Source organism: Tachyglossus aculeatus, chromosome 8 (genome assembly GCF_015852505.1).
Source record: "Tachyglossus aculeatus isolate mTacAcu1 chromosome 8, mTacAcu1.pri, whole genome shotgun sequence".
Taxonomy (NCBI): Eukaryota; Metazoa; Chordata; class Mammalia; order Monotremata; family Tachyglossidae; genus Tachyglossus; species Tachyglossus aculeatus.
Window position 1 is genome coordinate 5,885,001 of NC_052073.1, and position 23,708 is coordinate 5,908,708.

At 50.8% G+C, this 23,708-nt stretch overlaps 1 protein-coding gene across 3 annotated transcripts in view; it reads right to left on the reverse strand.

Annotated features, from left to right (window-relative positions):
- Nucleotides 1-23,708, reverse strand: part of UNC13C (unc-13 homolog C) — a 217,730-nt gene that overhangs the window by 184,798 nt on the left and 9,224 nt on the right. For 2 of the 3 annotated variants that reach the window (XM_038750270.1, XM_038750272.1), the window contains exons 2-3: nt 16,991-17,052; nt 13,276-16,359 (exon numbers count right to left, since the gene is read on the reverse strand). In XM_038750270.1, the coding sequence (XP_038606198.1) occupies nt 13,276-16,204 (2,929 nt within the window). In that variant the 5' untranslated portion in view covers nt 16,205-16,359; nt 16,991-17,052. The remainder of the gene's footprint in view (nt 1-13,275; nt 16,360-16,990; nt 17,053-23,708) is intronic. The other variant, XM_038750271.1, reaches the window with a different exon arrangement.

Sequence of the window (23,708 nt, forward strand, 5' to 3'; positions counted from 1 at the left end):
TGTTCTAAGCGCTGGGGAGATACAAGGTGATCGGGTTGTCCCACATGGGGCTCACAGTCTTAGTCCCCATTTTACAGATGGATTTTACAGATGATTTTACAGATGAATTACAGATGATTTTACCTCATCACTCACCACCATGGTAGCCAAGCAAGCTATTACCCACACAGCTCTGCAGATCTCACTGATTAACCTCCACTTAATCCTCCTGCGAACCACTCAGGGGAGTACCGATAATTAAATTAGGAAGGCGCTGAGGGGAACCTAGATGATTCTCTGAAAGCAGAGGGAAACTACCTAATAATAACTGTGGTACTTGTTAAGCGCATATCATGAGCCAGGCAATGTACTAAGCGCTGCGATGGATTTGAGCAAAGCGGATTGGACCGAGTCCCTTTCCCGACTGAGGCTCACAGTCTTAATCCCCATTTTACAGATGAGGTAACTGAGGCACAGAGAAGTGAAGTGACTTGCCCAGGGTCACGCGGCAGGTGAGTAGCCAAGCCAGGATCAGAACCCAGGTCCTTCTGACTCCCAGCCCGTGCTCTCTACCTATTAGGCCACACTGCTTCTCTGTACTTCCCAAACGCTTAGTACAGTGCTCTGCACACGGTAAGCGCTCAATAAATATGATTGAATGAATGAATGAATGAATGCAACCATTCATTCAGCAGAAGCAGAAGCAGCGTGGCTCAGTGGAAAGAGCCCGGGCTTTGGAGTCAGAGGTCATGGGTTCGAATCCAGGCTCCTCCACTTGTCAGCTGTGTGACTTTGGGCAAGTCACTTCACTTCTCTGGGCCTCAGTTCCCTCATCTGGAAAATGGGGATTAAGTCTGTGAGCCCCACAGGGGACAACTTGATTACCTTGTATCTACCCCACAGCTTAGAACAGTGCTTTGCACATAGTAAGCGCTTAATAAATGCCATCAAAAAAAAAACAACCACCCCTCCCGTCACCTGGAATCCTGGCTAGTCAGTCAGTCAATCATATTTATTGAACGCCTACTGTGCGCAGAGCACTGTACCAAATGCTTGGGAGGGTACAGTATAACAATATAGCAAACACGTTCCCTGCCCACAATGAGTTTGCGGGCTAGAAAGGGATACAGACATTACTATAAATAAATTACAGTTATGGACATGAGTGATGTGGGGCTGGGAGGGGGGATGAATAAAAAGGGCCAGTCGGGGCAACGCAGACGGGAGTGGAAGAAAAGAGGGTTTAGTCAGGGAAGGCCTCTTGGAGGAGACGGGCCTTCAGTAAGGCTCTGAATGGCGGGGGAAGACCCATTTTCTGTCATATATGAAGGTATGTCAGACATGGTTAGTCATCTTCTTGTCAGGAAACTGGGCCTATTCGAAGCAGAGCTGGAAATCCCATCGGCGCTTGAGAAGGACTATGTATGTGGCTTTTGTTTATTTGTTTTTAACGGTATTTCTTAAGCGCCTACTATGTGCCAGGCACTGTACTAAGCGGTGGCCTAGATACAGAATAATCCAATTGGACACAGTCCATGTCCCACCTGGGGCTCATAGTCTTAATCCCCCATTTTCCAGATGAGGTAACTAAGGGCCAGAGAAGTGAAGTGACTTGTCCAAGGTCACCCAGCAGATAAGTGCTGGAGCCGGGACTAGAACCCAGGTCCTCTGAGTCCCAGGACCTTGCTCTGTCCACCGGGCCACGTTGCTTTATGGCTCCTGGCACAGAAGGATGATTTTGCCCTCTGCGTTGGATTTCCGTCCTTGGGATGGCGGGAAGGGGGAGGGGGGCCTTGGCTTTCCAGCCGTAATAGAAGTCACAGATCCCCCCATCAACGCTAAGGAGACAAATTGCACCGGGCCCTCTAATTGTTATAGATGGCAAAGACGTGCTGACCGGTGGAGAATTGATGCGTCCGAAATGGGCTCTCGCCATCATTTTTCTTGCTCGAATGAAAAACAAACCCGCCGTTCCAGTGATGCATCTGTCTGCTATCTCCCTCGTTCTCTTTTATTCCGCTCAGAGAGAACGTGCACGTTTCTTCCTCTCCAGTGAGATCTGAGAGCCCCGAGCAGACACCCCTTTCGAAACAAATCTCCAATCAAGCCGCAAGTACAAAAAGCTAGGTCTGTGGATTAGGACCTCCACACCGGATTCATCAAGCCAAGGAGAAGTGAATTCAGTCACCTGCAGCACTGGGAAAGAAAGGAAATACAGCCTTCCTTCTCCAGCCTAATGATGATTGTGTTAAGCGCTTACTATGTGTCAGGCACTGTACTAAGCTCTGGGGTTAAGCAAATCGGGTTTGGGACAGGGAGAGCAGACAAGTGGTGGAGCTGGAATTAGACCCCAGGTCCTTTCACCTCCCAGCACGAGGTCACGCTGTTTCTCATAGATTATACAAAGAACATATATAGAATACACATATATAGAATACCGATAAATTGTTGATTGAGGGGAACAGTTGCCAGATTTTTCAGGGATCCCATTTTCCAGGGATAAGAAGCAATGCGGCCTAGTGGATAGATCCCGGACCTGGGAGACAGAAGGATCTGGATTCTAATCCCGGCTCCACCACTTGTCTGCTGTGTGACCCTGAGCAAGTCACTTCACTTCTCTGTGCCTCAGTCCCCTTATCTGTAAAATGGGGATAAAGACTGTGAGCCTACGTGGGACAGGGACTGTGTCCAACCCGATTATCTTTCATCCACCCCAGTGCTTAGAACAGTGCCGGGCACATAGTAAGTGCTTAACAAATACCACGATTATTATAATCCTCATTATAAAATTAGGTAGTTGGGGCTTTCTTTCCAAAGTGTACCCCTTCTGTTCCACTCCGAGACCCCAGCTCTTTCCCCTGCGCCATGCTTCCTCCTGTTGATGATGTAGTGGACGGCTATTGAGGCATCTGTGTCCTTCTAGACTGTGAGCCCACTGTTGGGTAGGAACTGTCTCTATATGTTGCCAACTTGTACTTCCCAAGTGCTTAGTACAGTGCTCTGCACACAGTAAGCGCTCAATAAACACGATTGATTGATTGATTGATCTGTGTCAGTGTTAGCAGGAGTCGCAAATCAGCATGGCCTAGTGGACAGAGAACAGGCCTGAGAGTCACAAGGACCTGAGTTCTAATCCTGGCTCCACCACACGTCTGCTGTGTGACCTTGGGGAAATCACTTCATTTTTCTGGGCCTCAGCTACCTCATCTGTAAAATGGGGATTAAGAGTGTGAGCCCCATGTAGGACAGTGACTGTACCCAACCTGATAAACTTACATCTACGCCAGTGCTTAAAACGGTGCTCGGCACATGGAAAGTGCTTAACAAGTACCATGATTATTTCTGCTTAAATGAATAAAATTATAATCCGAAAGCCCCGTGGACAATGGCTATGGTTTCCACAAACTGTTTTGGGAAGCATCTCTCTCTGCAAATGGGTTTCCCAAAAGGCCACCAGTTTCATTCCTTTGCCTATTAACTATCAGAAGAAACTGATGGGGTCTTTTTTTTCCTGACTCAAATCATCTCCTATTATTAAACGGACCAAAAGGTCAGACTCACCTCTCTCTCCAGGATGCTGTCTTACTGAGCATTAATAACGACCTCAGCTTCCTATGGATGTGACGAAGGGGAAATTTACAATTTACCTCAGGGAGGCAGAATCAAAGCCGGATATCAATCCCGAACGGGAACTTTGGCCCACTGTCTTCGTAAAAGGCTTATGTTCTTCAGACTTTAATGTGGGCTACCCAGAGAGATCCAGAATGGTGGACAAGTGGGATTGCCCCAGATGCTGACAGAGTGAGATCGGGGTCGGGGGGAGGCGGGGGAGAAAGTGACTCCGGGAATCATAGACATTGTCTTCCCAGGCAAAGTGAGGCCCAGAACCTGCCCCCCATATACCCAAATAATAATAATGGTGGTATTTGTTAAGCGCTAACTTTGTGTCCAGCTAAGCATGCGGCTGATAGAAGCAAATCGGGTTGGACCTGTACCACAAGGGACTCACAGTCTTCATCCCCAATTTACAAATGAAGGAACCGAGGCACAGAGGAGTTAAGTGACTTGCCCGCCGTCACACAGCAGGTAAGTGGCGGAGCCGGGATTAGAACCCACGTCCTCTGACTCCCGGGCCTGTTCTCTTTCCACTAGGCGATACCGCTTCTCCCAGACTCAGACTGCTAAATTCAGCTGCTTCTCCCAGCTAAGCTCAGCCTGGATCCAAGGGAGCAGATGAAGGCAGGAAAAGCTTGTTTAAAGGCATGGGGAGGCCTGGTCTCAAACAATAACAATAACAATGGCATTTGTTAAGCGCTTACTATGTGCAAAGCACTGTTCTAAATGCTGGAGCGGATACAAGGTGATCAGGTTGCCCCACGTGGGGCTCACAGTCTTAATCCCCATTTTACAGATGAGGGAACTGAGGCCCAGAGAAGTGAAGTGACTTGCCCAAAGTCACACAGCTGACAGTTGGCCGAGCCGGGGATCTGAACCCATGACCTCTGACTCCCAAGCCCGGCCTCTTTCCACTGAGCCACGCTGCTTCTCAACAAGGTGGTTTAGCCTGGGCTGTTGAGAGGCAAGAGCAGCAATCGGTCAATCGGCGTCATGTACTGAGCGCTTACTGTGTGCAGAGCACTGTGCTAAGCACTTGGGATGTGAATTATGGATGTGCTTACATGGATTACAGCAGAATTAGCAGACACACTCCCTGCCTGTAAGAAGCATACAGTGTAGAGGCCAGACGAGCTGCGACATCTCACCCAGGAGAAGGTCTGTTCTTCTTGAGAAGACAATCAGGAGGCCAAGGGGTGGACTAAAACACAGCAGTCATTCATTCATTCAATCGTATTTATTGAGCACTTACTGTGTACAGAGCACTGTACTAAGCGCTTGGGAAGTACAAGTTGGCAACATATAGAGACGGTCCCTACCCAACAGCGGGCTCACAGTCTAGTGACCAGGGCCTGCGAGAGGGCAGATCTACGCACATGGTATAGCAGGAAGTGAGACTGTGAGCCCGCTGCTGGGTAGGGACTGTCTCTATGTGTTGCCGACTTGTACTTCCCAAGCGCTTAGTACAGTGCTCTGCACACAGTAAGCGCTCAATAAATACGATTGATTGATTGACTCTGGGCACCCACGCTCATGTAACTAAGATCTCACCACCTGGAGTAACACTGTCAAATAGCGTGGCTTAGGGGAAAGAGCCCGGGCTTGGGAGTCAGAGGTCGTGGGTTCTAACCCCGGCTCCGCCACTTGTCAACTGTGTGACTTTGGACAAGTCATTTAATAATGATGATGATATTTGTTAAGCGCTTACTATGTGCAAAGCACTGTTCTAAGCACTGGGGGGATACAAGGTAATCAGGTTGTCCCACGTGGGGCTCACAGTCTTAATCCCCCTTTTACAGATGAGGTAACTGAGGCCCAGAGAAGTTAAATGACTTGCCCAAAGTCACACGGCTGACAATTGGCGGAGCCAGGATTTGAACCCATGACCTCCGACTCCAAAGCCCAGGCTCTTTCCGCTGAGCCACGCTACTTCTCTAACTTCTCTACACCTCAGTTACCTTTTCTGTAAAATGGGGATTAAGACTGTAAGCCCCACATGGGACAACCTGATGACCTTCTATCTAACCCAGTGCTTAGAACAGTGCTTGGTACATAGTAAGCGCTTACCAAATAGCATCATTATTATTATTGTAAATATATAATAATAGACTTCTAGACTGTGAGCCCACTGTTGGGTAGGGACCGTCTCTATATGTTGCCAACTTGTACTTCCCAAGCGCTTAGTACAGTGCTCTGCACACAGTAAGCGCTCAATAAATACGATTGATTGATTGATTGATATAATTGCATTTACACACACGTGAAATCTCTCTCCCCCTCTCCCCCTCTGCCTTTCTCCCTCTCCCTCTCAGCAATGGGTAGAATGCCCCAGTCCTACCTGGAAGAACACTATGTCACCTCACTGCCTTCCTAGACAGTGCTCAGCGCTTAGAACAGTGCTGTGCACGTAGTAAGCTCTTAATAAATGCCATCATCATCATCATCATCATTCCTAGAACAATGCAGCCCACGTATTTCCCTCCTCTGTTGCCAACCTACCTCCCATCCCTCCATCTCCTCTCTCTCGTCTCCTCCCTTTCGCCCACGTCCCGACCCTGGCCTGGGATGCCCTCTCTCTTCATATCCATTCATTAAGCGCTTAGTACAGTGCTCTGCACACAGTAAGCCCTCAATAAATACGATTGATTGATTGATATCCGGCCGACGATAATCTCCCCACCTTCAAAGTCTTATTGAAGGCCCATCTCCTCCTAGGGGCCTTCCCTGATTCTTCTCCCACTCCCTTCTGCATCACCCTGACTTGCTCCCTTTATTCATTCCCCCAGCCCCTGCAGCCCCACAGAACTTCTATCCACATCAGTCATAATATTTATTTATATTAATGCCTGTCTCCCCCTCTAGACTGTAAGCTCATTGTGGGCAGGGACTGTGTCTGTTATATTGTACTCTCCCAAGGGCTTAGTACAGTGCTCTACCCACAGTAAATGTTCAATAACATTTGTGAGCCCCCCGTGGGACAACCTGATCACCTTGTAAACTCCCCAACACTTAGATCAGTGCTTTGCACATAGTAAGCGCTTAATAAATGCCATCATTATTATTATTATTATTAAATACAATTGACTGACTAGTACAAGTGCTCAATATAGTGCTCTGCACATAATAAGCACTCAATAAATACGACTGATTGATTGGTGGCCTGCTTGGAAACCGGGAATCCGTACACACAAACACATACAGTGTGGCTCAGTGGAAAGAGCACGAGCTTTGGAGTCAGAGGTCCTGGGTTCGAATCCCAGCTCCGCCACATGTCTGCTGTGTGACCTTGGGCAAGTCACTTCACTTCTCTGAGCCTCAGTTCCCTCATCTGTAAAATGGGGATTAAGACTGAGAGCCCCCCGTGGGACAACCTGATCACCTTGTATCCTCCCCAGCTCTTAGAACAGTGCTTTGCACATACTAAGCGCTTAACAAATGCCATCATCATGATTATTATTATTATACCCAAACACACACACACAAAAGTACACACACACACACAAACACATACCCAAAATCCCCCCTTCTAGACTGTGAGCCCATTGTTGGTTAGGGATTGTCTCTATTTGTTGCTGAACTGTACTTTCCAAGTGCTTAGTACAGTTCTCTGCACACAGTAAGCGCTCAGTGAATACAACTGAATAAATGAATGAATGAATGAATGAATGAATGAATGAATGAATACCCACAAACACACAATCTCTCTCTCTCCTCCCCAACATCATCTTCATCATTTAAGGTCCAAAGTCAGAGAGGCCTGAGACTGGACCTCCCACCTATGACTTGAGCCCACTGTTGGGTAGGGACTGTCTCTATATGTTGCCAACTTGTACTTCCCAAGTGCTTAGTACAGTGCTCTGCACACAGTAAGCGCTCAATAAATACGATTGACTGATTGATTGATTGACTTCCTGGGCCATCGGCGATGCCGGCGGTAACGGCAGCTCCGACAACCCCTCGCTGACCCACTTTTCCTGAGAGAAGCCATTCGCGAGCTTCCCTCCAGGAACTCCTTGGCAATCGACGGCTACAGAAATCATCCGCACGAAGGCCGCGGTTTGCTAGTTTAGCCGAGAGAAAGCCGCCAGCCCGGGCTCTCCCGGCCCAAGCCGTATTTTCCAACTCAGCGGCGTGGAAGGTTTAGGAGGGTACAGGCTCTGCCTGCTGCGATATGAATTGGGAAACTGTAATTCAATCTGGTTTAATGTTTTCCGCAGCCTTACGGGAGGGCGCTTCCCCCTCCTAATCCACTGTAAACGAGTCAAGCCGGCTGGAGAAATGGACCAGTTGGGTGAAATTAGATCGAGAGACACAAGAATCCTGCTCAGCACGCATCTCTCCTCCCTGTTTTCCTAGGTTTCGAGCAAAGCCTCCTCACAATTAGCATTGAGGGTATCCCCCGCCTCTTCCCATCTTATACACAGCTGACTCTCTCTCTTCATTCCTCCTAAACTCATCTCAGCATACCCCGCTTTTGATTTTCCCACCTATGCCCCCTCACTCCCGCTGTTTCCCCTGCCTAGAATTCTCTCCCGTCCTCCCCAAGTTGGGCAGAGACACCCAGATCCTAAGCTGTTCTAGGAGGTACGTGGAGGTATTTGTTAAACGTTTATTATGTGCCGGGCACTGTAATAATAATAATAATGATGGTATTTGTTAAGCGCTTACTATGTGCCAAGCACTGTTCTAAGCACTGGGGTAGATACAAGTTAATCAGGTTGGACACAGTCCTCGCCCCACGTGGGACTTTTAGTCCCCATTTTATAGATGAGGTAACTAAGGCACAGAGAGGTGAAGTGACTTGTCTAAGGTCACCCAGCAGACAAGTGGCGGAGTCAGGATTAGAACCCAGGTCCCGCGGAATCCCAGGCCCGTGCTCTATCCGCTGAGCCACGCTGAGCTCAATAAATACCACCGGTTGATAGATGGCAGCCATCTACCCGGCTGATGGAGGTCCCATGCTGATCCGCATTGCCTCCTGCTCCAATTGGTATGAGGAGTAATGAAAGATGAAGCCCATCAAACTGTCATTTTCAATTCAGTCGCAGGCACCGAGTGGGGATTTTAATTACAGACTCTAAATGAGTCTTTTTCTAGTTAATCTCTGGATTACACTAAGACAAATGTCTGTCCAAGGGAGGTTTTAGTGCGGGGACAAACCTCGTGGCTTTAGCGGATAGAACCGGGCCTGGGAGTGAAGGAAGACCTGGGTTCTAATTCCAGTTCCACCACTTGTCATTCATTCAGTCGTATTTATTGAGCGCTTACTGTGTGCAGAGCACTGTACTAAACGCTTGGGAAGTACAAGTTGTCGGCTCCGTGAGCTTGGGCAAATCACTTCCCTTCTCTGGGGCTCAGTTACCTCATCTGTAAAGTGGGGATTAATGCCGTGAGTCCCATGTGGGCCATGGACTGTGACGAACCTGATTCGCTTGTATCTACCCCAGCGCTTAGTACAGTGCCTGGAACACAGTAAGCACTTAACAAATACCATAAAAAAAGAGGAAGAGGAGGCAGGATGCCAGTGGAAGGGACAGGCTTTTGGGTGGCAATGGTGACATCGAAGCCATCCCAGCCGGGAGAAGGGGGATAGAACCCACTACTGCTCATCCTTGCCCCCAGGTGGGAATATGTTATTATATTATTATAATATAATATTATATATTATTATTATATAATAATAATGGTATTTGATAAGCACTTACTATGTGCCAGGCACTATCCTAAGTGCTGGGGTGGACACAAGCAAATCGGGTTGGACGCAGCCCCTGTCCCAGGTGGGCCTCACAGTTTCAATCCCCATTTTACAGATGAGGTCACTGAGGCCCAGAGAAATGAAGTGATTTGCCCGAGGCCGCAAAGCAGGCAAGTGGAGGAGCCGGGATTAGAACCCATGACCTTCTGACTCCTGGGCCCGGGCTCTATCCAAAACCCCGTGGTGCTTCTCTAATGAAGCCCCTTCCACAGCTGGGGCTCCTGAAAGGCAAGCGAGGCTACCAAGGAGGTAAATCCCCGGCTCAATTTCCCAGTGCCACCAACCCTGACTGTGGTACCGGCAATTGTAACCATCTTCCAATTAGCATCTTTTTTACCCAGAAGAGAAGATAAAGAGGAGACAATAAGTCTAAATTAAGGGTGTTGACTAAAGAAAATAGATTTCTTGCCCCAAAACAATAGCACGAATTAAGCGGTGCCGGCAGGATTAATGGATGATGCGCCCAGAAGCCGGAGCGATTATCGGTGCGGAGCAGGACTCGGAGGGAGCGGCTCGAGGAGGATATCTGGTGGCCTGGAATCAAATTTAGTAAAGTGCACGGCTCAAAAGGCTACCGATTCAGCCGGCAGGAGATGAGTGATGCTTGTCTCTAGCCATCGGTCAATTTAGGCCGAGCGAAGGGGCATTATCAGCACTGCACGAACATTGGGGGAGAAAATGAGTCGACCCCATTGTACTATATATAGGGTCACTTCTCCCACCCCAACACTGTGAGCCCGTTGCTGGGTAGGGATTGCCTCTATCTGTTGCCGAATTGTACTTTCCAAGCGCTTAGTCCAGTGCTCTGCACACAGTCAGCGCTCAATAAATACGATTGAATGAATGAATGAATGACTTTCCCCTCATCCCAGCACGGAATAGAGACGAATCTGCTTTCCTCAGCTCCTTGCAGCTTCTATAACTCTGTTAATTAATGATGGCATTTATTAAGCAATTATTACACGCAAAGCACTGTTCTAAGCACTGAGGAGGTTACAAGGTGATCAGGTTGTCACTCCGCTTCTCTGGGCCGGTTGCCTGTTATTTGTCAAATGGCGATTAAGCCTGTGGTCCCCAGGTGGGACAGGGACTGTGCCCAACCCGATTAGCTTGTATCTGCCCCAGAGCTTAGCACAGTGTCTGGCACGTGGTAAATATTTAACCGAAAAAAAAAAGACCATTCCCTTCAGAAGCCCAGGAGCCGCATTTCCCTCCCCGCTTTGTGAGAGGAGGCATCTCTCCTCCTGCTTCTAACTCTTCAAGGAGGCCCCAGTGTGACTCTCCAGCTGAACCCCCGCCCCCCACCCCCAAATCACACGCTCCCCCAGATTCATTCATTCATTCAATTGTATTTATTAAGCACTTACTGTGTGCAGAGCACTGTACTAAGCGCTTGGGAAGCACAAGTTGGCAACATATAGAGATGGTCCCTACCCAGCAGCGGGCTCACAGTCTAGAAGGCGGAGAGACAGACATCAAAAAAAAAACGTGGAGAAAGGTGTCAAAATCGTCAGAACAAATAGAATTAAAGCTATATGCACATCATTAACCTCCGCTGGGTTACTGGAATCAACGAAGGTGCTGTTTTTTTTAACACCGCATTTGACAAATGCTAGACTACCTCTCTTTTTTCCTAAACCCAGTGAATGAGATTCACGGTATCGGTCCCTAACAGGTTCATTTGTCCCTTCATTCAATCGTATTTATAGAGCACTTACTGTGTGCAGAGCACTGTACCAAGTGCTTGGAAAGTACAATTCGGTAACATATAGAGACGGTCCCTACCCAACAACGGGCTCACAGTCTAGAAATGGGGAGACAGACGACAAAACCAAACAAGCAGACAGGCATCAAGAGCATTAAAATAGATGAATAGAATTATAGATACATACACATCATTAGTAAAATAGAATAATAAATATGTACAAATATACACAAGTGCTCTGGGGCGGGGAAGGGGGTAGAGCAGAAGGAGGGAGTCGGGGCGATGGGGAGGGGAGGAGGAGCAGAGAAGAAGGGGGGTGCTCAGTCTGGGAAGGCCTCCTAGAGGAGGTGAGCTCTCAGTAGGGGGAAGAGAGTTAGTTCGGCGGATATGAAGAGGGATGGCATTCCAGGCCAGAAGTAGGATGTGGCCAGGGGTCGACGGCGGGATGGGCAAGACCGAGGCCCAGTGAGGAGGTTAGCGATGGCAGAGGAGCGGAGGGTGCGGGCTGGGCTGAAGAAGGAGAGAAGGAAGGTGAGGTAGGAGGGGGCAGGGGGATGGACAGCTTTGAAGCCAATAGTGAGGAGCTTTCGCTTCATGCAAAGGTTAATGGGCAACCAGTGGAGATTTTTGAGAAGGGTGGGGGTAACATGCTCAGAGAGTTTCTGTAGAAAGATAATCCAGGCAGCAGAGTGAAGTAAAGACCAACAGCCTTCCTGTCTCCTCCACCATTGCTTCCTCGGCCTGTCCGGCCCCCACCACTAAAGAAAGCCCTGCTACCTCCCCTACTCATTTGTCCTCAGCCCCAGGAGAAGCTGCTGGACAACGGGGGCATGGTGAAATCGAGTGGTGGGCGACAGCTTGGCTGCCTGACACTTGAAAGTCAGCCATGAAGGCCTGGGAAGAGTTCCTCCCGGAGGAAAGGAATCGACAACGCCACCTCCGAAGCCTCTAAGAGACCGATCGTTGTCAAGTCAACCTCCCGGTTTGCGGCTGTTCCCTCCGCCTGTCAAAGGGAGAGGCTGGGTTTTGTTCTGGTGTGGGAACGCATCCTTCGAAACGGTACAGAGCTTCTGCGGAGGAACCAGTTCCTATGCTCAGGTGAGGATAATTCCATCCTTCTAATTCCCGGTGAGTGGAATGTGGCCCCGGGGGGAACCGTCCAATGGATGGAGTTGGAAGGAGGAGCTGTGGGGTGTGGCTGTGGGGTGGGGAGGGAGGTAGGACCTGTTAATAATAACAATAATAATAATAATAACTGTGGCATTTGCTAAGTGCTTACTATGTGCCAAGCACCATTCTAAGCACTGGGGTAAATATAAGGTAATCAGGTTGGACACAGTCCCTGTCCCACATGGGGATCACAGTCCTTATCCTCATTTTACAGATGAGGTAACTGAGGCACAGAGAAGTGAAGTGACTCATCCAAGGTCACACAGCAGACACGCAGCGGGACTGTCATTTAAAACCCACGTCTTCTGACTCCTGGGCCCATGCTCTTTCCACTTGACTGCTAAATAGGAACTGTAACTGGGGGAACGGGGACTGAGGCAGAACTCCCGGGCAACAGAGTGGGATTTGGGAAGAGGAGGTTTGTCCCCGGGAGGAAGGAGCGAGCCTCAAAGCTGGCTGACAAGGGATGGCTCAGTCACGTGATCACCCTTCTCCTTCCGAGCTCAGAGGTGCCCGCGTCTCACCAGGCAACACCTACTGGTCTGGGCTGAGATTCAATAACCCAGCCGGGAAACCAGATGCCCAGCCGAGTTCCGGGCACCAAACGAGACTTTCCCATCTTCCCTAGCCACTTCCTTCTTCTTCCTCCCTCAGGGATGGGAAACTGGCCTTTCCCATGGCCCGCCCCCCGAAGACTCCCTTCCTGCTCTTCCCCAAGATCCTTTGCATGCCCAGGTGGACACAGAGAAGGCATCTGCCAACAACTGAGGGCTTGGGCACACCTGGCCCCCAGGGTCCCCAGGTCGGGCCCCCCAGGAACTCTCTGATGCAACGATCTGACACCCCCGCAACTCCCTTTCGCCTAACAGGCTCCACTCCGGGCCTAGTCGGGCCCGACTGTCAGGACCGCTAAGCTCACCATCCCATTTCTACCACTATTCCCCCCTCCCCAGATTCACCCCGCCATGCCAGCCACCCTGAGGACCCCACACACAAACGCCTCAGGCACCCACCCACCCCAGCTCGGAATAGAGAACGTCAGGGCCATTACCTCCAGCCAGGATCTTCTCCTCCAACTCCGCCATCTGCTTCCTGTAGGCTCTCAGGGCCGCCTCCTTAAAAGAGGGCCGGACCCTCTTCTTCTTGGGTGTGTCTGGGGGCTCTTCGGGAACGTTCTGGTTCTCGTCCTCCCCCACCGCCCCGGGCCCGGCCGGATCGCCGGCGGGTCCCGGGAGGTCCGGGCTGCCCAGGTCGTCCCCCTGCCCCTCGTACCCATCGAAGTCCTCTTCCTGCGGCGTGGCGTAGGGGGTCCCGGAGGAGGGGATCTCATACTCCTGGGCTTGGTCGTCCATCTCCGACAAGCTGGTCCGATTTTCCAGTTTGGCCAGGACCTGCTCCATCACTTCCACGTAATCTGTCTCCCGCTCGCCGCCGGCCTGGCCGAAGCCCTCCTCCCGAGCCCCGTCCCCGTCCTCCTCCCTGTAGTAGTACGGCTCGGTGTAGACATCCGAGTCCAGAGTCGTGCTGGACTCGTTGGCCGTCGACTGGGACAACGTCCTCAACCTCCCCATGAAGGAGGAGCCGCTGTCCTCGTTCCCGCTGAGGCTCTGGGTGCTCTTGGTCCACACGACCTCCAAGGCTGACCGGGCCCGCTGGAGCGTGGACCCGAAGCGGGGGAAGCTGAAGGCCTTGTCGGCCAGGTCGACGCTGAGGCGACTGTGCCAAGACTTGGCGGGGGCCTCCTCCGAGTCGTCGCTCTGCAGCTCGCTCTGGCTCCGGTTCATCCCGAGCAGGCGATCCGGGTAAGGCCGGTCAGGCCCGGTGCCGGGGAAGGCCTCGTCCCGGCCGGCCCAGTCGCCACCGCTGTCGCCGTCCAGCCCGGGGCAGGGCGAAGAGTCGTCGTCCAGGGTGAAGTCGTAGCTCTCCGTGTCTTCCGGGAGGTCCGCGCGAGGGCTGCCGTCCTCGTCCGGATGCGGACCCACGAGGCTGTCGTCTTCTAGGCCCTCCCCGTCCCATTCCTGCCACGGGGTGAGGTTGTCGTCGTCGGGGAGGGAGATCTGGGAGCCGGCGAACCGTTCCCTGTCCCCGGACACGGGGTCCGGCCTGAGGTCGGTCGCCTCGCAGCTCCCCTCCGGCCCGCCGGGCCCGTGGCCGTCTTGGGCGGCCTGGTGGGAACTCCGGGCCCGCGGGCTGCCGCCCCAGTCGGACGCCGCCTCCTCGTCTGGGTGCCTCTGCCACAACTCCCGGTCTGATGAGGACAGGAGGGAGCCCCCATTCGTCCGGAGCTGGCTCTCGGAGAAGTCCTCGGAGTGCGACTGGCACAGCCCGGCGAAGTCTGATTCGGAACGGCTGAGTTTGGGGGTGAGGAAGCCGCTCTGGAGGGGCCAGGCGGCCTTGGCCCGCTTGTCCGAGCCCCCGGGTGCTGGGGACCGTGGGCCGGGCCTCCCGCTGAACTTGGCACGGGACTTGGCCACACGAGACCTGGCTGCGGCCTTCGAGGGGCCCGCCCCGGTCCGGAAGGCCGGCGAGGCCCAGCCGTTCCCGCCGGCGTCCGAGCCCGGTGGGTCTCGGTCGCCGCCCTCGGGGTACCCCCAGCTCCCCTTCCGGGTCCGGAGTTCCGCCGCGTCGGGCCTCATGTCCATGCTCTCATAGGTCTGTGAGGACACCAGGCCCCGCTCCCCTCGCTCCCGGCCGTCGGACGGGAGGGCATCCGTCGCCACGGCGATGCCCGTCCCCTTCAGCTTGTAAGACTTCTTCAGGATCAGGTCCCTCTGTTGGGAGGTCTCAAAGTAGGCCAGGATGGGCCGCGGCCTGGCGTCGGGGCGGTCCCGGCGAGGGCCCAGCCGGTGGGCTAGCCGGATCCTGACGGGGCCCGAGGTGTCCGAGAGGCCCATCTTGTCCCCCAGGACCCGCGAGACGACATCCTCGGCACGCTCCCCCGGCTCCTCGGGCACGTTGAGGAAGCGCAGGCCGCCCCGGCCCCCGAGCGGTCCCAGACGCCGGATGTAGTCGTGGATGTCCCGGGCCTCACGGCGGGATTGGGCGAAGCCGCAGCGCAGCTGCTCCACCTCGCTCTGCACCACCTCCACGCTGCTGGAGATCTCGTCGATGGAGCGCTTCAGCGCGTCCACGTGGCCCCGCAGCTCGCACAGCTCCGTCTCGATCTGTCCGATGCCCTGCAGCTCCTTGAAGATCAGCTCCATGATGTCCTGCGTCTGGCTGATGCAGCCGGCCGAGCTGAAGCCGGGCTGCAGCTCTCCGGCCTTCTGCGGCCGCCCGGCCCGGTCCAGGGATTTGCTCCTCAGGCCCCACGTCTTCTTCCACGAGCTCAGCTCCGAGTCAGAAGAGACACACTCCTGGCTTTTCTTCCACCGCCTCAGCTTGCGCAGCGCGCCCAGCTTCAGGCCGTGCAGGGCCCGCTCGCCTTCAGAGCTCCCGTCCGAGGGGCTGAGGCTGCTCAGGCTCTTCCTGTTCCGTTTCCCCGGCATGGTGGCTGCGGAGGGGCCCTCCTCCTCATTCAGAGACCCCGAGATCCCCGCGGGAGGTGGCTCCGGCCCATCGCGGGCCGGCCTCGGGCCTTCCTTCCGTGGCCCGTTGGCGATGGCCACCCGGTAGCTGGATGTCGGGGATGGGGAGAAGTCTCTGCTGCCCTCGCCGCGGGGCGGGTGATGGCCCGGGGGGTACCCGGAACGTCTCTTGACGGAGCTCTTGGGTGGAAACTTGGGGATCGGGGCAGGGCCGCCCTCAGAGGGGTCATGCGCGTCGGGGCTCGGGCCGCTGGCTCTCTTTTTGGAAGGGTTCCCCGGTTTCTTTGTGAACATTCCTTTGCCAATCCTACGGAGGTGTGACAAGATCAGGCCCTTGAAAAGCCCAGAAAGGGCAGAGGGCGGCAGAACGGGCCCTCTCCCCCTGAAGGACGGGAGGGTAGATCCGGGCGCGGGTCGGATTCCTGCCGGGGCATCGCCAAGAGGGGGCTTCATCAACTTCTCGGAGACGATCCGGGGGCTTTCACACTGAGCCGCCAAAGTTGCGGGGTCCCGCGGGGACAGAGAGGAAAAATCCACAAGTAGAGGGGGTTCGGCCTGGACGAAGGACCGCTTTCCTCCCGCTCAGCTCCGAGGGTCTCCCGCAGCATCTACAGGAGAGGAAGGCACGTGGTTAACATGAGGGTGGCTGGAGGGAAATCGAGGCAGCGTGGCATAGCGGATAGAGCCCGGGCCTGGGAGTTAGAAGGTCATGGGTTCTAATCCTGCTCCGCCACTTGCCCGCTGTGTGACCTCGGGTGGGTCACTGCACTTCTCTGGGCTTCAGTTCCCTCATCTGTCAAATGGGGATTGAGACCGTGAGCCCCACGTGGGACAGGGACCATGCCAACCTGATATGCTCGTATCCACCCCAGCACTTAGTACAGTGCCTGGCACATAGAAAGCACTTAACAAATAGCATAATTATTATTATTATTGTTAGGCTGGCCCTCTCTCAGCATCACCCAATAGACTCAGAGCCCCCGGTGACCCCTCCTTGACCATGCCCACCCCCAACTTCGACACCCACGAGGTCTGGACCAGAGTCACCATTCCCAATCCCCACTGAGCTGTGGGCAGGGAATGTGTCCGTTTATTGTCAGATTGTAATCTCACAAGCACTTAGTACAGTGCTCTACACACAGTAAGCGCTCAATAAATAGGACTGACTGACTCCTAGAACCCAGGGAGCACACTCTCGCCGTGACCCAGGTTAAGGAAAATCAGGATTTAGCTACAAACCCTGTGTCCATCACCACAGGCACGGATGCTTCTCCTGGCATCGTGGGCTTCTAGATGAGCACCTGTGGGTGGAAGAACTCTCTTCAATTCAACCAACGCATTCTAGCCAAAATAAGTTGAGGAAGTTGAGGAAAAGTTGAGGGATTTAAATACCTGTTGTCCCTCCCCATAGTCTGTGAGCCCCATGTGTGACGGTGACTGTGTCTCGTCTGATCCTATCACATCAGTCCTATTTCTTGGCATGGTGTTTGGCGCTTAACTTAGCAAGCGCTTACTAAATGCCACCATCATAATTCCTGTCAGAGAAGATGGGCACTGGGTTGGCTTTCACCAGCAAAACATTTTCATGTACCAGAAACAAATATCCATCATAATTCCTGTCAGAGAAGATGGGTACTGGGTTGGCTTTCACCAGCAAAACTTTTTCACGTACCAGAAACAAATACCCAGGAAATGCCAGCATTTTCCAACTAATTTCCACCAACTCTGGTCATGTCATTCCAACATCCACCTTTAGTATCTAGGCACATATCAGCGTATATCGTCTATTTATTCATAACATTGCTGTTTGCAGTTATGTCTAGATTATCTTCCCACTGAAAGTATTATTTAAGGCCTCCTGTTGCCCCCTTGACACTGTAATCTCTTGAGAGCAAGGATTTGCCATTTTCTCATTTAGGACTCTCCAATGTTTTGCTTTTAATGATATTTGTTAAGCGTTTGCTATGTGCCAGGCACTCTCTTAAGCACTGGAGTAGGTAGAAGCTAATCGGATCGGACACAGTCCATGTGCCACAGGGGGTTTACAGTCTTAATCCCCATTTTACAGATGAGGTAACGGGGGCCCAGAGAAGTGAAGTGACTTGCAGAGAAGTGGTGGAGCCGGGATTAGAACCCATGCCCTTCCGACTCCCTGACCGGTGCTCTATCTTCTAGGCTTGTCTGCTGTGTGACCTTGGGAAAGTCACTTCACTTCTCTGGGCCTCTGTTCTCTCATCCGTAAAATGGGGATTAAGACTGTGATTCCCCTGTAAGACAGGGACTGTGTCCAACCTGATAAGCTTGGATCTACCCTGGTGCTTAGAACAGTGCTTGACACATGGTAAGCGCTTAACAAATCCCATCATTATTATGATTATGATTATTCTGTTGGTCAGCGAAAATCAGGTCCAGCAGCCCCAAATCCCAGGCTCGGAAGCTGTTGATGGACTTGAATCAGTAAACAGCAAGTAGTTGACGAGGACCCAAGCAAACTTCCTCGCTTTCTACTTGACAGACTGCCGAGACAAACGGCCCCCAAGAAGAGGGGGATTACGTCCGCCCCAACGCTGACCTCAACTAGAAGCTATGACTCCCGGAGGAGATACAAGTTGCCAACAGCCAGAGTCATCCCGTGAGTCAATCAATCAATCAATGGGATTTATTGAGTGCTTACTATGTGCAGAGCATTGTACCAAGCGCTCAGGAGAGCACAATCTCCATTTTTTTTTACAGATGAGGGAACTGAAGCTCAGAGATGTGAAGTGCTTGAGGTCACACAGAGGACAAATGGCAGAGTCGGGACTAGAACCCAGGTCCTTCCAACTCCCAGGCCTGGGCTCTATCCATTAGGCAACTCTGCTTCTCATCCAGCACTAATCCAACACCACGTGCACTCTCTCATTCCCGCCTGCCATGTTCCCACCAGGATCTGATGGACAATGGGCAAGTAGGTGGACATGGGCACAGCGCATCACGAAGCGCCCACAAAGGGCAGGAACTTTTGTTTTGTTGTCTGTCTCCCCCTTCTAGACTGTGAGCCCGCTGTTGGGTAGGGACCGTCTCTATATGTTGCCAACTTGGACTTCCCAAGCGCTTAGTACAGTGCTCTGCACACAGTAAGCGCTCAATAAATGCGATTGAATGAATGAATGAATGAATGTGTCTTCAGCATCTTGGTATTGGGTATAATGATATTTGTTAATCACTTACTATGTGCCAGGCACTGTACTAAGTGCTGGGGTAATGAGCAAATCAGGTTGGACACAGTCCCTGCCCATGGGGGGCTCACAGTCTCAATGCCTATTTTACAGATGAGGTAGCTGAAGCCCAGAGAAGTAAAATGACTCGCCCAAGGTCACACAGCAAATAAGTGGCAGAGCCAGGATTAGAACTCATGACCTTCCGATTCCCAGGCTTGGGCTCTATTCATTCATTCATTCATTCATTCAATAGTATTTATTGAGCGCTTACTGTGTGCAGAGCTCTGGACTAAGCGCTTGGAAAGTAAAATTCGATTCCTACTCAGTGTAATCACTTCACCAAATATCCTAGTTAATTCTTCAGTCAGAAATCACTACAGAAGTCCTGGCAGGTGGAACCAAGATTAGAACCCTTCTAGACCGTGAGCTTGCTGTTGGGTAGGGACCGTCTCTATATGTTGCCAAATTGTACTTCCCAAGCGCTTAGTACAGTGCTCTGCACACAGTAAGCGCTCAATAAATATGATTGAATGAATGAATGAACCCTGGTGTCCTGATTCCCAAAGCTTTTTCCACTGAGCCAACAGCAAGGCTTTATCACATGATAAATAATAAACAGCACAATAACAATACACAGCAAGGTTTTGGCAAAGCAACTGTCTGCTGTGTGACCTGGGGCAAGTGTCTTCCCTTCTCTGTGCCTCCATTACCTCAACTGTAAAATGGGGATTAAAACTGTGAGCCTCATTTGGGACATGGAAACTGATTATCCCCAATTTGATTCAGTCTTATTCACTGAGCATCACTGTGTGCTAAGCACTGTGCTAAGTGCTTGGGAGATTACGATATAACAATAAACAGATACAGGCTGCATTAAGTAAGCGCCTGGCACATTGTAAACACTTAACAAATTCCATAAAAAATAAATAATAATAATAACGTTTTTATTAAACAGTTACTATGTGCCAAGCATCGTACTATTACTGACATAAGCTAACCAAGTCAGACACAGTTCCTAACCCACATAGGGTTCAAAGACTCTCCCCAAATATCAAATCATCATTCTACAGATGAGGAAACTGAGGCACATAAGCACTTAATGACATTATTATTATTATTATTTACGTGCAGTTCCATCTCCAAAGCTTACGTACTCAGGTCCCAAACCTCAACCTCAATATGAATTCCCAGTGTTCCCTCCCACATGTCAAGTGGAGGGGTCTCCCAGCAACCGCTTTTAAAAGTCTTTCTTTTATGAAGGGGCTGGAAGATTGAAATTGGGAGAATTTCTCTACTGTTATTTCAGTAATATTACTTCAACCTTTAAGCCTTCGAGGGAATACACGGGGTTCTCTACTTCCGACTGAAATGATCAGGGAGTTGGAGTAGCTCCCAGTGAGGGGAAACGGAAAAAGTGAGAACTTCTTCAGTCCGGAAAGACGCAGGCTAAGAGGGGGCCATTGCGAATCCCGACTCTGCCACTTCTCTGCTGTGTGACCTTGGGCAAGCCACTTAACTTCTCTGTGCCTCAGTTACCTCATCTGTAAAATGGGGATGAAGACTGTGAGCCCCACGTGGGACAACCTGATCAGCTTTTATCCCCCCCAGCACTTAGAACAGTGCTTTGCGCATAGTAAGTGCTTAACAAATGCTATTATTATCTTCTAGACTGTGAGCCCACTGTTGGGTAGGGACCGTCTCTATATGTTGCCAACTTGTACTTCCCAAGCGCTTAGTACAGTGCTCTGCATACAGCAGGTGCTCAATAAATACGATTGAATGAATGAATTATTATTATTATTATTATTATGAACGAACCATGCGTGGCATAGACAGGATAAACCCAAAATTGACGTCCACCAAAGTCCACAGCATCGGGGTGAAGGGTCACTGTTTAACGCTTAAATCAATCAATCGTATTTATTGAGCGCTTACTGTGTGCAGAGCATTGTACTAAGCGCTTGGGAAGTACAAGTTAGCAACACATAGAGACAGTCCCTACCCAACAGTGGGCTCACAGTCTAGAAGGGGGAGACAGAGAACAAAACCAAACATACTAACAAAATAAAATAAATAGAATAGATATGTACAAGTAAGATAAATAGAGTAATAAATATGTACAAACATATACATATATACAGGATATACATATATATATATATATTAAAGGTGGTGGGTTGTTTCCTTTTGCTCCTTGGCAGTTTGGAACGAAGCTACAAGGATACTGAGAGAAAAGCTTTTGTCAGAGCCTTACCCCCTCCCTCTATTGCAGGATGCAGGGGAAATTTGGGAAGATCATGTAGTCAGTGGAAGGAGCGCAGTGGCTGAGGAGGTGAAAAACGAAAGGAAGCGCTTCCCGAGGAATCCTTTAGCAGGTGAAATTGTGCAGGCAGAACATAAAATAGAGTTAAGATGGGTGGGAATAAACTCAACTGCTTACTAGAGAGAAAGTTAGGGTTGGAGAAGGATCACAGATGATGGGGAGGGGAGGAGGAGCAGAGGAAAAGGGGGCTCAGTCTGGGAAGGTCTCCTGGAGGAGGTGAGCTCTCGGTAGGGCTTTGAAGAGGGGAAGAGAGCTAGTTTGGCGGATGTAAGGAGGGAGGGCATCCCTTAGACACGGATCATTACAGTGCTCTGCACACAGTAAGCGCTCAATAAATACGATTGAATGAATGAATGAATGTCTAACAATTCTATTATGCTCTCCCAAGAACTCAGTCCATTGCTCCACACTCAAAAAGAGCTCACTAAATAAAACCCATTGATTGAAGAGTTAATGATATTAATGGACCTTCACCACTCATAACGGTGAACGTAGAGGAGGGTAGCCATCACGTGATTCCTCTAAGCATCCCATCGTCACTGTCAGAGACAGAATCCTGGACAGTTGATAATAATGATGGCAGTTATTAAGCGCTTACTATGTGCGAAGCACTGTTCTATGCGCTGGGGAGGTTACAAGGTGATCAGGTTGTCCCACGAGGGGTTCACAGTCTTCATCCCCATTTTACAGATGAGGTCACTGAGGCCCAGAGAAGTGAAGTGACTTGCCCAAAGTCACACAGCTGACAATTGGCAGAGCCAAGATTTGAACCCATGACCTCCAAAGCCCGTGATCCGATCCAGTGATGCTTCAGTTTATAATAATGATGGTACACTATGTGCAAAGCACTGTTCTAAGCACTGGGGTGGTTACAAGGTGATCAGGTTGTCCCACGAGGGGCTCACAGTCTTCATCCCCATTTTACAGATGAGGTCACTGAGGCCCAGAGAAGTGTAGTGACTTGCCCAAAGTCAAACAGCTGACAATTGGCAGAGCCGAGATTTGAACCCATGACCTCCAAAGCCCGTGATCCGATCCAGTGATGCTTCAGTTTATAATAATGATGGTACACTATGTGCAAAGCACTGTTGTAAGCACTGGGGAGGTTACAAGGTGATCAGGTTGTCCCACGAGGGGCTTACAGTCTTCATCCCCATTTTACAGATGAGGTCACTGAGGCCCAGAGAAGTGAAGTGACTTGCCCAAAGTCACACAGCTGACAATTGGCAGGGCTGAGATTTGAACCCATGACCTCCAAAGCCTGTGATCCGATCCAGTGATGCTTCAGTTTATAATAGTGATGGTACACTATGTGCCAAGCACTGTTCTAAGCGCAATTTATCACTCATCACTGGTACTTGAGAGCCCGCTGTACACAGAGCATAGCATCAACAGAAGCAGTAGACGTTATCCCTGCCCCAAAGAAGTTTACCACTTAGTAGACCACTTTTTTTTACAGCATTTCGTAAGTGCTCGCTCTGTGCCAGCACTGTATTAAGCAAGGGATAAGGGAAATCCAAGCTCATCAGGTTGGACACAGTCCATGTCCCACAGGACACTCACAGTCTTAATTCCCTTTTTACTGATGAGGTAACAGGTACAAAGAAATTCAATCGTATTTATTGAGCACTTACTGTGTGCAGAGAAATTAAGTGATTTGCCCAACATCCCACTGCAGACCAGTGGCAGAGCTGGGATTAGAACCCAGATCATTCTGGATCCTAGATCTGGGCTCTACACACACTGTTTTTATCCTTTATACTCTCATTCATATATTCAATCATTCATTCAAATGTATTTATTACTAATAATAACAATGATGGCATTTATTAAGCGCTTACTATGTGCCAAGCACTGTTCTAAGCGCTGGGGAGGTTACAAGGTGATCAGGTTGTCCCATGGAGGGCTCACAGTCTTAATCCGCATTTTACAGATGAGGTAACTGAGGCCCAGAGAAGTTAAGTGACTTGCCCAAGGTCACACAGCTGACAATTGGTGGAGCCGGGATTTGAACCCATGACCTCTGACTCCAAAGCCCGGGCTCTTTCCACTGAGCCACACTGCTTCTCTATTGAGCGCTATCTATTTATTGAGCGCTTACTGTGTGCAAAGGGAGAGTACCCAGCGCTTAGAACAGTGCTTGCAGCGTGGCTCTGTGGAAAGAGCCCGGGCTTTGGAGTCAGAAGTCAGAGGTTCAAATCCCGGCTCAGCCAATTGTCAGCTGTGTGACTTTGGGCAAGTCACTTAGCTTCTCTGGGCCTCAGTTCCCTCATCTGTAAAATGGGGATTAAGACTGTGAGCCCCACGTGGGACAACCTGATCACCTTGTATCCCCCCAGGGCTTAGAACAGTGCTTTGTACATAGTAAGCGCTTAACAAATACCATCGTCATCATTATTATTAGTATTTGCACATAGTAAGCATTTAACAAATG